Source organism: Simochromis diagramma, unplaced genomic scaffold (genome assembly GCF_900408965.1).
Source record: "Simochromis diagramma unplaced genomic scaffold, fSimDia1.1 OVJJ01000596.1, whole genome shotgun sequence".
Classification (NCBI taxonomy): Eukaryota; Metazoa; Chordata; class Actinopteri; order Cichliformes; family Cichlidae; genus Simochromis; species Simochromis diagramma.
Window position 1 is genome coordinate 24195028 of NW_024387245.1, and position 15426 is coordinate 24210453.

At 43.0% G+C, this 15426-nt stretch overlaps 1 protein-coding gene across 2 annotated transcripts in view; it reads right to left on the reverse strand.

Annotated features, from left to right (window-relative positions):
• The window catches only part of dcc (DCC netrin 1 receptor), a 409341-nt gene extending 403341 nt beyond the window's left edge, over positions 1-6000 (reverse strand). For both annotated transcript variants that reach the window (XM_040000674.1, XM_040000673.1), the window contains exon 1: positions 5120-6000. In XM_040000674.1, coding sequence (XP_039856608.1) covers positions 5120-5243 — 124 coding nt within the window. In that variant the 5' untranslated portion in view covers positions 5244-6000. The remainder of the gene's footprint in view (positions 1-5119) is intronic.
• Between the last annotated feature and the right edge of the window lie 9426 nt (positions 6001-15426).

Below are 15426 nucleotides of genomic sequence, written 5' to 3' on the forward strand. Positions count from 1 at the left end.
TGAATAATCTGATGGATTTTAGTTTGGAGATTCAATACAGTGATCTGTGCTACCAAGAGGATGAATACAATCCTAAATTATCTTTTTTTTTCTATAGAGGGGATGAATAAAAAAGAGATGTAAATATTTTACCACTGGTTTGATCAGGGCTTGATCATGACAAAAACCTCCAATATATTGATTTATATCCACTTGATTTTGAACAGCTTTCATGCGTATCACATTACAGGTAGTTGACATTTTAATGTGAGATAACTATTCTATTCAGTTTTATTTATACAGCACCAAATTACAACAACAGTCACCTCATGGTGATTTATATGATAAGGTAAAGACCCTACAATAGTACAAAGAAAACCCAACAATCAGACAACCCCTTATGAGCAAGTACTTTGGCAACAGTAGGAAGAAAAAACTCCCCTTTAGCAGCAAATACCTTGTTCAGAACCGGACTGCAAGAGGGGCAGCCAGTGCTGCTGCCGATAGGGGTTAAGGGGAGGAAGACAAAAGACACACTGTGGAGGAGAGCCGGAGAGAACTAATGATTAAATTCAAAGTGGTGTGAAGACAAAGTGAAAAGCGGTGAGTGAAGAAGTGGCTGGAGTTCCACTTAATTTCCCTTAAAACTGACCTCCAACCATTAGGATTAAGTGTAGCAACCTCCCTAATGTTTTGTTCAGCACTAACCACCCATCAGAAACTATCCAGTACTTTAATTTATCACTAAATTCCAGCAAAACTATTAAAAACACTGGAAGCGTCAGGTCTATGCTGCATTTAGCCAAACAAACAGACCAGGAAGCTAGCGTGCATCTGCTGCTGCATCTGCAAGCTGCTTTGCAACATCCCCCCAATCCCTGCTCCTCATTTTCATGCAGGTTCTGATTTAATGGTACTCTTATTATCACTGATACCTTATCTGTTCTATAAGGGGCATATAGAATAGTCATGTTATATATAGTGTGGGCCTGACTAAAGTGAGATTTTGGACACTAAATAATATATCCTGTGTAGAAAATGAAATAGAAATCAGCATATTATTGCAGCTGGTTATAGACTAAAGTGAGTGTTTGTTTGAAACATGGCCTAATGCTGCAGTTTCCTTTGGGCCACATTTGGACTTGACTGACAGTGTTGACACAAATCAGTACTGCTGAGTGAGCTGTGTTACAGGTCCATTCTATTTAGGTCAGATGTCAGTTGTGCTGTGACAACCCATGTTACGCCGAGCTGATGACTTTTTGGCCACATCTGCTTAATCGAGCAGTTGGTAGTGCTCTAAAGAAGCTATGTATGCCAAAATGATCCCAGGTTAGGCCCATGTTGCTATCTGGATTCTTAGAATATAAACAATCTGTCCATCAGCTCTGATCGATGTAAAAAATGAACCCCCTTCTCTCGGATGGTGTATATCAATCAGATCCTGTTCAGCAGCTTACCCATCATGCTGTTGGCCACAAGTGACCCCATAAAAACCAAAAAGCAGACAAAGACGCTGCTTTCCTACAGTGACAGCCTTAAATATGAAAGCGATGCTGCAGATGAACTCTCCGCTCCGTCAGGTTCACTGGCCTCGTGTCGACTTTGATGATGAATCATGGAGGTTAAAGCTCATTGGGAGTAATCTAATAAGATGACCAAAACAAAAACAAATATGAGACATTCACCTTTCTTTCACTTCATCAAACACTCCATCCATCATAATTTGGTCATAGACTGAAACATCCTAGCAGAGGGAAGAAGTGCAACAGAGAGTTTTGAGCATTTTTCAGCTCATGTTGCTTTCATCCTTTCTTTGAAAGTGGCAAAATTGTTTAACAGAAGGCATGAGACACTTCCTGTCATGCAGTGATCTTGGAGACTTCAATCTAATTAAACTGCGACCAGTAAAAAGCGTGACATGCTCAAATGTGCATTTTCAGCCACGTCTTTGTAAGCCACATTTTCCTTTTCCGAGTGGAAGCCATGGAAATTTAAGACTTATCACAAAAAAACATTTTCTAGTGAAAAAACATCAGTGTATTGTTTGTTTGGATGTTTTAGTGAAATTCTTAGTTAAATATTATATATTATATATTATATATATAATATAATTAACCCTACTGCTAAGTGGTTAGCAAGTAACATTACAGACGTTATGAGACAGGAAGTAATATATAAGCCTGCAGCATTTTTTAAACATAAATATATCCTAATTTGTATTCCTTAAATTTGCAAACAATATGATCCTACTTCAAAAAAATAGACCAAGCTTATTTGGGTCTTGGTTATTTATACACTTTCCCTGGAAAACTGGTTCCACGAGAAGATCTGCTATACAACTGCTGAGCCTTGCAGGGTTCCCACCATTTCTGCAAGGACTACATCAGTCAACATTGCACAAATTAAATTCATGGTTGGTATTACACGTTTTTTCTTCGACCTCGCCACCATTTTAAATGCTGAAATCAGCACAAACTGCATGAAAAGAAGGTGGGGTGGGTTGCATAGCAGCTTGTAGTGATAGTAGCAACTAATTGCAATTGTTAAGGCAGTTTAAATACTGTGTCCTACATAAGATTTGATGTATAGAGAGGTATTGATGAATGTTTTCATTCTTTGTGCTTTCCAATCTGTCTCCTGTGCACATAGCTGCCCTGTAAACTCTGCCTCCTCAAAGAACCCACTACTATCTTTTAACTTTCAGGAAACCAGTTCTCTTTAGTGGATTAGGTTAAAGTCCTGAAGGTAAACAAATGCACCATGACTTTGGGCCTTTTGGCTCAGCACCTACAGTAAGGAAGTTAAGCATTGGGCTGGGAAATGATTTTGCGTGCCAAAGTTCAATAAAGTCAGACTGAACATGTCCTATTTGTGTGGCTTTCCTTAAGTCTTTCTGCAGTTCAGTTGAAAATGAGTGGATTTTGGCACAAAATGCAGCCTTTTTAAATATGGATTTTGGCCCAATCCTCAGATGATCGTCTGCCAACAGCCTGCAGGTTTTCAATCCAACCAAAGACTCCACCAAGTGATTAACTCTCCTTCAGGTGAAGTGAAGGAACTCATCAGTGAAACCACCTGCTGAGACGACTGGCTGGACTAAAAACAGGCAGATGCGCCTGTGAAAGCGAGCAGGACCTGCTTCAGCCGTGCGGGAAATTTTCTGAATTGGCGTGTAGGAAGGTTTCACGAGTCAGGCCTTCGTGTGTGGGTGCGTGTGTGTGTTTAGCCTCTCCACAGATAAATGCTCGGTGTGGGTAAAATATTCAGCAGAGGATTTTATAGCTGAGCTGTTGAAGAAATATCAGCAACACACAAATAAACACACGCACACTATGAGTCAGAGCTGCTCAGCTGATCCAGCAGCTACATTTTGTGAGTGTGTGTGTGTCTGTGTGAAAGTGTACTCTCATATCATCAATTAGCTTAATTAAAGTGTTTGGACATAATTTATTGACAGCAGGAGGTTGAGAGAGAGAGTGAGAGAGAGAGAGAGAGAGAGCGAGCAAGAGAGCCCGAGTCCAGCAGCTCTCTCTGATCTGTTTGGTTTTGCAGTGTTTGCGCTTTTGCTTTCATAATTTTCATTATTGAACAAAGATTCAATTAGAAATTCACTCAAATGAGCTGGTTACAACAAGATGTGTGACAGATCTAGTTGTAATACAATTTATTTATTTAGATTATGTGTTGCATCCTCGCTACTAAACACCAGAAGAAAGAAAAGTGTTACACTGATGGGTTGGACATGTTAGGATATCTGATGGCACTTAGTGTTTAAGTGATATTCATGACAGTGTGCTGCTTCACAGTCAAAGCCAGACCTAGATAGCACCTCCCTGCACAGCAGTATTTGTACTATTCGCATTTTTTGTGCAATAATACAGTGTAACCTATAAGATCACTGTTTGGATTATGATCCTGATGACTTGAAACACAATTTTTAATCTAGCTGTTATTTATTTATTTATTGTCTATCTTCTTGGATTTGTGTTTTTGGGATTATTAAAGTAGTCGATCCAATCAATCATTAGTGTAACCCGGAACAAAAGGACATTAAGGTAAACACAAATAATCCTCGACTAAAAAGATTCACTGCAATCTGCTCGTCCCACTTGGTTTCATATACAGATAGACTGCCAGAGAGGAAAACCTGGAAAAAGGAGATCAGAGCCAGCAGCCCAACATGCCACTGGCTTGTAAACTTAATCATATCAGGTGAAACTAAACCAGAGAGGAGGGGAAAAAAGATTCAGTCAAAGCCACAGGCTCGCACATGATCAGACTCAAAGAAACTAGCTAAGGCCCAGTAAAAACTATTTACACTCACTATATATATATATATATATATATATATATATATATATATATATAGATAGATAGATAGATAGATAGATAGATAGATAGATAGATAGATAGATGTATATATTCAAATGATCTGGGACAAGTTGGTAAAGAGAAGCATATGCAGTTAAACATACACACCGATATGATCCAGCAGCCTAAACTTCAGCACAATGAAAAGAAGATGTAACAGAAAGACTTACAAAAAGCAATTTAATAATAAGAATAATAATAACTGAAAATTAGGGGAATTAAAGCAAATCCAGTGCAGACAAGCGACTGTGGGTAAAAAACACAGAGACAGTCTAACCTGGCTGCAAAGATCCAGAAAGGTTGAACAAACCCTCAGTCAGCCAACAGATCAGCTACATGAAACACACAAGAACCGAGGGAAGGACCAGCAGTCTCACAGCTACACCAGTAACTCGGTTACTGGAGCTGACAATGAAGGTAAAAATGCAACATAAGGAATAATAAAGACGTAATAAATAACAATAACTAGAAACCTCTTAGGTAACATTGATCACATGCTGAAGCTTGTCAAACCTTCCAGGGCCTCAGGACACACATGCAGGAACCCGCATGATCAGACCCGAGTCCGGGTCAGAACCGAGGCTCTAAAGCCAAAAGAGAAGCGCAACAAATGTGCCAATTATCGTTAGGTCTGCAGCAACGAGCAAAGACACACGCACACTCACACACACTAATACAGCCCGCACGGACACTCACACACAAACACACACTGCGGGATGGAGACAGCAATCAGGCATGTACACCCCCCCCACACACACACACTCACCGTGCGCTGTGGTGTGAGCAGCCAGCAGCCAGCAGAGCAGCAGGTACAGTCTTCCTGTTCTCCTCCTCCTCAGCACCAGCAGCTCCCAAACATCACCGATACATCCAACCAAAACCCGCTCCATGCTGTGCTGCTCCAGTCCCGATGAGTCCGTGGAAGCACAGAAACGCACACACACACACAATCCCGCTGTTCTTTCAGTGTTTTTTGTTTTTGTTTTCAAATCCTCAACAGAATCCAACTGTCAATTAAGAAAATAAAAAATAAAGGAGAAAAAACCCACAGAGTGGTGAGTCAGGAGGATGGTGAGGAGAGAGAAAGAGAGGGGGTAAAACAGCTTCTCTTCTCCCCAAAATATCCCTGATCCCCAGTCGGGCTAGGATCCCCCAAAGAAAAGAAAAAGGGAAAGGAATTTCCAAAATACACAAATGCAGATCAGTTTCCTCCTTTTAGAGTCGAGAATAAGTTCCAGTAACTACAAGTGAAGAGTCTCCATCACTCCTGCACGCTGCTGCTTCTTCCCATTCAAACAGATGAGAGGATGGTTAAAATCCGCGCTGCCTTCCCGGAGGTCTGCTCCGTCTGCTGGGGAGAACTGATGGAGAGGGTCGGAAGAGGAGGGGGGAGGCGGAGGGTGGAGGGAAAGAGTCGAACCCCCTCTCTCTCTCTTTTCTCTGTAGGGCTATACAGCTGGAGAGAGAGAGGGTCGAGAGACCCTGTTGGAATATGGAGCCATTGATCTAAAGAGGCTGGAGGTAAACCTCGGAGCGGGAGTAGAATCAGGGAGCGGGACGGAGCGGGACGGAGCGGGAGTTGGAACCCGGCAGAGGAGGCAGAACGGCGGGGAGAGATTAGCTGAACTCTCCTGCCCTCTCTGGTCACACAGGGAATATAAACATCAGTCACAGCTGGAAGAGAGTCTCCATCACATCACAGGTGTGCAATACGATAAATATAAAATCATAATATGCAGATTATTATTATTATTATTATGTGTATTTATGTCAAACAAACTGCATCACATCACATTGTGCAACTCTCATAGACAACATTTTTACAAATGACATTGAAAATAAGACTGATTGACAACATAAGTGACCATCTTCCAATTTTTACAATCTATGATGGGAATTACAAGATCAATAAAATGGACACTAAAAAATAGTACAGGCGAGTAAGAACAGAAGAAAGAATGAATGTAATTTATCATTTCAAACTGGTCAATTTCCAGACAGAATGAAAATAGCAAAAGTTATACCTCTACACAAATCTGGCAACAAACGCCATTTCACAAACTACAGGCCTGTCTCTTTACTACCTCAATTCTCAAAAATTCTTGAAAAACTGTTTAACAACCGACTGGAAAAATGTATAGATAAACATAAACGATTCACTGAGAGTCAGTACGGATTCAGATCAAGCAGATCAACATCATTGGCACTATTAGATTCAATAGAATACATCACAAATTCCATAGACAAAAAGCCATATGTGGCTGGGTTATTCATAGACTTGACAAATGCATTTGACACAATAGATCATGATATATTAATAAGAAAACTGGAACGTTATGGTGTCAGAGGGGTAGTTTTAGATTGGGTCCGGAGTTATTTAAGTGACAGGAAGCAGTTTGTGAAATTAAATGGTGGTTGCTCCTTATGTATAGACATTGCATGTGGTGTACCCCAAGGGTCAGTTTTGGGTCTAAATTCTTCAACTTGTACATTAACGACATCTGTAAAGTGTCCAAAGTATTAAAAATGGCTCTCTTTGCTGACGATACAAACATTTTTTGCTCTGGTGATGATCTGCAGAATTTATTGGAGGATATGACTAATGAAATAAGTAAAGTGAAGTTCTGGCTTGATAAAGACAAATGATCATTAAATTTGAATAAATCTAAACTGATGTTATTTGGAAATAGTAGTTTAAATACAAATGCTAAGATTCAAATAAAAGGTGCTGATATTGGAAGAGTCAGTGAAAATAAATTTCTGGGCATAATAACAGATGAAAAACTTAACTGGAGAGCTCACGTAAGACATATTCATTCCAAAGTATCACAAAGCATTGCAATACTAAACAAGGCAAAGCAGGTATTAGACAGAACATCACTTCATATTCTCTACTGTTCACTGGTTTCACCATACTTAAGCTATTGTGCAGAGGTCTGGGGCAATAACTATAAAACCACATTACATTCACTTTTTACTCTTCAAAAAAAAAAAGCAGTTCGAATCATCCACAATGCAGGTTATAGGGAACATACAAACTCACTATTTTTGCAGTCTGAAATATTGAAAATTGCCGATCTAGTAAAATTCCAAACAACACAAATTCTATTCAAAGCAAAAAATAAGGAACTGCCAGGTAATATTCAGAGTATGTTTTTTTTTTTTGAAAGAAGTCAGTTATAATTTAAGGGTTTTTTGTAAGTTAAAAACAGGGAAGGTACTTACTACAAGAAAAAGCTTTTGTGTTTCTGTTCATGGAGTGAAACTGTGGAACAGTTTGAATATGGATTTAAAGCAATGTCCAAACATAAAACAGTTCAAAAAGAGATATAAAAATATGATCTTCTCGAACTATCAAGACATGGAAAACATTGAAATTAAGAGATTGTCTCTATTTAAAAAATTTCATGATGTGATATTATAGTATATATTATATCAGAAATCTGTTCACTATTTTTATTACCGATTATATCAGTAAAGAAGCTGACTAAATATTAACTGATAACTTATGGCAAAGGGGTGGGATTAAATAAGGGTGTACTTCTTCCCATTCCCTTTCAACATGTAAATGAATCAGTAGCAATACTGAAATGTATTGACATTTGCATAGTATTTTTTTTCTCTCTCTTATTTTCTAAATGTACCTGCATATTGTTTACATGTTTGAAATAAATAAATTAACAAAATTAACAAATTAACAAACTGCATAACCCAGACTGATTCAAAGTATGGAAGTAAAATGCAGCCAAGAAAAGATTTTAAACATAAGGTTATTTTCTCCCCAGGAATGAATATTTATTAGCTAACATGTTTGGACTTTAAAAAAAATTACATAGAAATTATAATTGGATTACATTTTATATTTCTGTTATAAATATAGTGTAATTTATTTTTATTATTATTAAAGTTGTACTGTATTATCAAAATGTTTGAATTATAATAGAAAGAAACATATTTATTTCGGTATTTCAACCCATTTATGTGGGATTAATATCATAGAACGGAAGTGGGGGATAAAAAAAAATCCTGTTGTTTCTGGTAATTCCACTATTACCAAAGTGATTTTGAATTTATTAAAAATATAGAATATGGTCTATAGTAGACATGAAGATTCAGCATTAAAAACATCCGAACTTCTGGTGGGAAATTGAAATATAATCTTTTTCATGTGTGTGTTAATAAATATAAAAAAAAAACACTAAAAAAAAAAAAGTGTTTTATAGCCTAAGGATATTTAGATATGTCAGCCCAATACTGCCAAAAAAGTTTAACTAAACATGGTAAATATATCATCTAAATTATTATTTAGTGTAATATCTTTTATCTCCTCATCATTTGACTCTTGCCAGTATTATGGATGAAATTCTAGACTTCCCAAAAGTTTAATATTCAGCAGAAAAACCTCCCAAAATGTGTTCATTCCTTTAGTATATTACCATGAAAAAAACCCCAAAACATACATGGCTTAAAAATTCAATATTGTAACTTATATTTTATCAATCCATCCACTCTCTTGCGAGGGTAGGAGCAAGAAGCAGGGTACACCCTTGACAGGTCACCAGTCTGCCGCAGCACTAACACATAGAGACAGTCTATGTGTTAATATATTTTATTTTGCCTATTAAAGAATGTTTAATATGTTGACTATGAAGGGAATAGGGAAATACTGTAAATGATTGTTAAGGAACATGGACATTAAGCATTTATTTCTATGAAGCTTCTTGGTAATCACAGAAAACAAAAATCCTTCACATTTTAAAGGTTTTTTTCTTTGGTGTTGGAGTCCACATATCTAATACATGAAAAACAGGAGCAGCACGTATTGATCCTAAATGGGCCGGACTGGTGAAATTGCTCTTTCTGTTCGTTTAAATACACATGTGCTAACATAATAAAAAAGGTATGTAGTTTCAACAGTGTTTCTTAGTTTTTTGTCCATGCTAAAGAAATGCTCTTGTAGTAAATGAGAGAATTGTGTCAGTATTTATGTGGGCATAAAATATAAGAAATAAATGTGTAAAATTACAGAAAATGTTCTGGTTGGTCATTGTCCAGACTGCCCTGTGATTAGAAAACAGAAAGTTTCTGTTAATTTACAGAAAATGTCCTGTTTTCTGGTTTCTTTTTTTTAACCTTTAGTGAAAAGGGAACTTTACTGTTATTTAATTGTTTATCTGTTACTTAGATCTTTATCAGGGAAAAAAGCTGTAATACTTAAACTCTAACTATATTTTAAAGTCCGGACTGGAGTCTTTGCTGTGCCCATTCTGTACACTGGGCCTTGTGTTTGACACCCTTGTGGTAATAGTTTTGGCAGAATTTCATTGGCACTCATTAAAACAAAACAATAAACAACAGAGATATTATGGCACTGTGGCTGAGATGTAGTTAGCAGATACTAAGCAAAAGGAATTACCAAGATGGCTGCCAACTGCTGAGATTTGCTTCTCTGAGCTCTCCTGTAGTGAGTAAGTTAAATGCAGCATTTTTACTTACACACAACAGGCAAAAGTAGCTTTCATGTTTTCAAACCAAAGTCAAATTTGACACGACCCTGATCAAACATGAAACCTTTTCTCTGGGACCAAAACAAAGGAAGCTGTTTCATTTAAAACTGGCACCAATTTCAGCTTTATTACTGAGCATGGAGAGATATCACATTCACAGTCTGATGATATGATTAAAATCATTGACCAGGGCAGGCATCATTAAATCATCCCAGCTCCCTGAGGAAAAAAATCCATCCTAAAGGTGTAAATAATGATCATAATGTCCTGCAAAGAACAAAAAGAAAAAAAGGTTCTTAGTGATGGAAGTTCTTTGTTTAGTAGAAATATAATTTTATAGCTGTTTAAGAGACTTCAACTTATCTTCTTATATAAGACAATATTGTTGAGCACTTCTTTGATGCCTTGCACTAGAAAACACTCGGTTTCCATGTCTGCCGGTTTAAGAGGCATCCACAGCTCTCAATTCAGGGTGAATTGACTGTGGTTTCATATTTACAGCAGGTCACAATGGGCTGACAGCAGAGACATCTCCATAACAACTGTGACTGCTGCTGTGGCTGCACAGACCCTGAGTCTTGTTAGCAAACAGATAACAGAAAGTAAAACAATAAGCCACAATTTTTTTTGTCCACTAAGCACCAACTTTGAGACACACTAGGCAAAAAATAACAAATCATTTTAAGTTTTTCAATTATGGTTCAAATTTTAAAAACTAATATTCTTTCAAATTTCATTTGTGACTTTAATATAGTGAATGCCTAGTTTTTATTTTAATAGTTGTTTTATCAAAGGTAGTTTACGGGCACTTTATTAGTTGCACTGTATTAGAGCCATATTGGACCCCCCAGTAAGTGACATGAGAGATTCGTGGTGATGAAATGCTGCTGTTTTGCACAAACACTCTTCTCCACTGCCGGAGTTTATTATCATTAAGCCGACCCTTCTACCTGCAAGGGAATTTACATCTATTACGTTCATCGCTGTTTACATTCCTCCAGAGCGAGGAACTCTGTGAACTCTACCAGGGCATCAGTGAACAAGATTCCTCATCACATCAGGAGACTTTAATCACACACATTTAAAGCTTTTATTATCCAAACTACACCAACATGTGGGCTTTAAAAAAAGATGACATAACTTACCGGACTTGATGTACACAACTTGTAAGGGAGCATACAAGGCCTCCTACCTCCCACACCTTAGTCTCTTTTATCACATCACCATTGTGCTGAGACCTGCAACAAAAAGCAGCCTCAGAGGCCTCCTATGAAGGACTGTTTCAGCACTATAAACGAGGACATCTCCACCACACAGACATAGAGGAATACAATGAGTCTGTTGCAGCACACAATGCAAAACTAACTGATGATCACCACAAAACTATATCTGTCCATGTTTTGTGTGTTCACAGATGCTCTTCTGCATACTTTTGTTGTAATGAGTGGTCATTTGACTTTTTGCTTCATTACTATCAGCTCAAAACTTTCCGGTCATTCTCCTCTGATCTCTGGGATCAACAAGGCATTTTCACCGAGAGAACTGACTCTCACTGGGTATTTTGTCTGTGGGAAAATCCCAGCAGATCAGCAGTTTCTGAAATTCTCAGAGGATTTCATCTAGCATCACCAACCCTGCAAACTTGCTTAAATCATATTTCTTCCCCATTCTATGATCAGTTTGAACTTCACCAGGTGGTCTTTACCATACCTACATGCAATTAGCTCTGCCATCTGATTGGATAATTAGATGTGTTAATGAGTTGTGCTTCTGTCATTTTCCTTTACAACTGATTTCCACGTCAGTCTGCTTGGTGTTGTTAAAGCAACTCAGCCGGAAGTCCTGTGACGTCATTTGTAAGTGACGCAAACAGCACAACAATAGAGAAAATCAAGGTGATGGTATACCTGCTGCTAAACCGATGGTCATCGGGCCCTCCAAAACAAATATACAGGGGAAAAGGAGACAAATTCGTGAGAAAAAAACAAATGAAAAATAAAAGAGTTTTGGGGTCTTTTGGCCTGAAATCATAGTGCTTCATTTTTCAAAGTTAAAAAATAAATGTCATGGTCCTGGGCCATGTTGGCCCAGTATTCTTGGTTCCTTGTATTTTCGCTCCTTATTTAGGCCATGTTTTCTGAGGTGTCCTGTTGTGGTGTTCCCTAAGTGTTTTCCCTTTGTGGCTCTTACCCCCTGTGTGCCCCTCTGTGTATTTATGAGCTCTCGTCTCTCTTTGTGTTTATTCCATGTTTTCCCCCAGCCTGTTATGTCTGTGTTCTCCCCGTGCTCTCTCTCCTCCTGTCTGAACCTCTGTGTACTTCCTGCATACTGACAGTCTCTCGTCAGTATGCGTCATGTTGTGTTCACTCCTGCCCTGTCTCGTTATGTTTATCAGTGTCACCTGTGTTCCCCACCTGTGTGTAATCTCCCTGTGTTCTCTGAGTGTATTTAAGTTATGTCTTCTGTTATGGTAGTTGCTGGTTCGCCTGTGTTGTTTCCCCTTGGTCTCCCTGCGTCTTCCCGTATGTATTGCTCCGGACCTCCCTGCATCCTCATTCTGGTTTGTCTTCTTAGTTTACCCAGTTTAGGTCTCCAGTTTCATGTTTTGTCGCCACCGCTGTTTGTACTTACCCACCACTGTAAATAAACACTCACCTGCACCAGAGCTGCTGCCTTTTTGGTCCTTTCCTACAATCCCACACGGCTTGCCTCGGCAATCCGTGACAGTACGAACCAGCCACCATGGACCCTGCAGCAGTAAATCCGTCCGAGGAGCTCCGGGACGACGTTACATATAACGTGGAGATTCTCCTCAGGCTGTGGCTTGACAACCCTCCAGAGGAGCTTCGTCGTGCCGTGGAAAGTCGGCTACAACGGCTCTTTTCTGGCCTGCCATGGCTTCTGCAATCGCTTCCTTCGACCATGCAGGCTTTTCTCCGGCTCACACCGCACCTTCTCCCAGCCACTCCTGCCTCGCTGCCCGACTCGCCGGATGTGATCTTGCCCGGCCCGTCGGAGCCGTCTGCGGGGAGGAAACGCCGATCGCGCCGCAAGCGCGCCACCCCACAGCCGGACGTTCGGGCTTCTAAATCGCCGGCTGTGGTGAGTGAGGACTCTTTTTCATTCTCGGACTGCATGACTGTTCATTCAGGGGCTGCGTTTTGTGTGGCGGATGTCAACGCGAGCTGCTTATCGCCTGTGCAGCTACCAGAAGTTCAGTTAGCTCCCTCGCAGCCACCCTCAGTTCAGTTAGCTCCCTCGCAGCCACCCTCAGTTCAGTTAGCTCCCTTGCAGCCACCCTCAGTTCAGTTAGCTCCCTCGCAGCCGCCCTCAGTTCAGTTAGCTCCCTCGCAGCCGCCCTCAGTTCAGGCAGCTCCCTCGCAGCCGCCCGCAGCGCAGGCAGCTCCCTCGCAGCCGCCCGCAGCGCAGGCAGCTCCCTCGCAGCCGCCCGCAGCGCAGGCCCCAGTAGCTCCAGTGCCGCCCGCAGCGCAGGCCCCAGTAGCTCCAGTGCCGCCCGCAGCGCAGGCCCCAGTAGCTCCAGTGCCGCCCGCAGCGCAGGCCCCAGTAGCTCCAGTGCCGCCTGTAGCGCAGGCCCCAGTAGCCCCGGCTCCAGCATTACCGGTTCCACTCGTTCACTCCATGCAGGGAGAAAGCCTAAGTCCAACTAAAGGTGCTTTTCTTGGTTCAGCCGCCATTGGCACTGTTTGCTGCTCCAGGGCTTCCCCAGAGGCTAGGTCCCAGTCCTCAGCTGATTCTGGACCCCTGGAGTTTAAGCAGCCACCTGGGAAGTGCCCCGTGTCAGTGCCGTCTGAGCAGGGCCAGTGCTCAGCACAGCATCCATTGCCTTCGTGTCTGCCAGAGGACTCCATGCCTGCTGGCTTTGTGATGGCTTCTGCCGGAGGGTCCGAGGGACCGCTCCGGCCTTTGTCTCGCGTCTCCGCTGGAGGGTCCGAGGGACCGCTCCGGCCTTTGTCTCGTGTCTCCGCTGGAGGGTCCGAGGGACCGCTCCGGCCTTTGTCTCCTGTTTCAGCTGGAGGGCCCGAGGAGCCCGTCCAGCCTCCTGCTTCGTCAGCTGGAGGGCCCGAGGAGCCCGTCCAGCCTCCTGCTTCGTCAGCTGGAGGGCCCGAGGAGCCCGTCCAGCCTCCTGCTTCGTCAGCTGGAGGGCCCGAGGAGCCCGTCCAGCTTCCTGCTTCGTCAGCTGGAGGGCCCGAGGAGCCCGTCCAGCCAGCGCCAGCTGCAGCCTCATCGCCAGCTGGAGGGCCCGAGGAGCCCGTCCAGCCAGCGCCAGCTGCAGCCTCATCGCCAGCTGCAGCCTCATCGCCAGCTGCAGCCTCATCGCCAGCTGCGTCCGAGTCTTCAGCCTCGTCTGGTCCAGCTTCGTCCGAGTCTTCAGCCTCGTCTGGTCCAGCTTCGTCCGAGTCTTCAGCCTCGCCTGGTCCGGCTTCTGCCTGTGCTTCGCCTGGTCCGGCTTCTGCCTGTGCTTCGCCTGGTCCGGCTTCGTCCGAGTCATCAGCCTCGTCTGGTCCGGCTTCGTCCGAGTCATCAGCCTCGTCTGGTCCAGCCTCAGAGCCTTCAGCCTCTGCTACGCCTGGTCCGGCTTCTGCCTGTGCTTCTGCTACGCCTGGTCCGGCTTCTGCCTGTGCTTCGGCGTCGCCTGGTCCGGCTTCTGCCTGTGCTTCAGCGTCGCCTGGTCCGGTGCCCTCCAATCCTCGGCCGGTACGCCTGACACTTGGGAGCCGCCGCTGCCTTCCGCGCGGCCGGCCCCCTGAACTGCTCCGTCGTCTCCTTCGCCGCCGCCACTGCCTTCCGCGCGGTCGGCCCCCGGATCGCCATCGCCTGAATCACCGGCCGCTTTCTGGGCCACCAGCTGGACGTCACCGCCGTCGGGGTCGGCCCCCTGAACTGCTCCATGGTCTCCTTCGTCGCCGCCGTTGCCTTCCGCACGGCCGGCCCCCGGACCCTCTTCACCTGAGTGGCTGCCGTTGCCGTCCGCACGGCCGGCCCCCCCGAACTGTGTCCACGTCGCCGCCGTTGCCGTCCGCACGGCCGGCCCCCTGAACTCTTTTGTCTTGGACTCCTGTGCTGTCGGCCCCCTGGGCCTCTCTGTGTTGGGCTCCTTTTTCTTGGGCTGTGGTGTGTTTCGTTTCATTGATTTTCTTGGGTTGGGTCTCGTGTTTTGTTTTTCCTTTTTGTCTTTGGCCTTCTGGTGCTCCTGTTTTGTTTTGCCTCGAGCCCTCCGTCCTGGACCCCCGCCGCCCGCCCTGGTCGGGTTGTTTTCTGTTTTTTCTGGCTGTTTTTTTTTTTTTTTTTTTTTTGTTGGGCTGTCTGGGGCCAGCCTTTGAGGGGGGGGTACTGTCATGGTCCTGGGCCATGTTGGCCCAGTATTCTTGGTTCCTTGTATTTTCGCTCCTTATTTAGGCCATGTTTTCTGAGGTGTCCTGTTGTGGTGTTCCCTAAGTGTTTTCCCTTTGTGGCTCTTACCCCCTGTGTGCCCCTCTGTGTATTTATGAGCTCTCGTCTCTCTTTGTGTTTATTCCATGTTTTCCCCCAGCCTGTTATGTCTGTG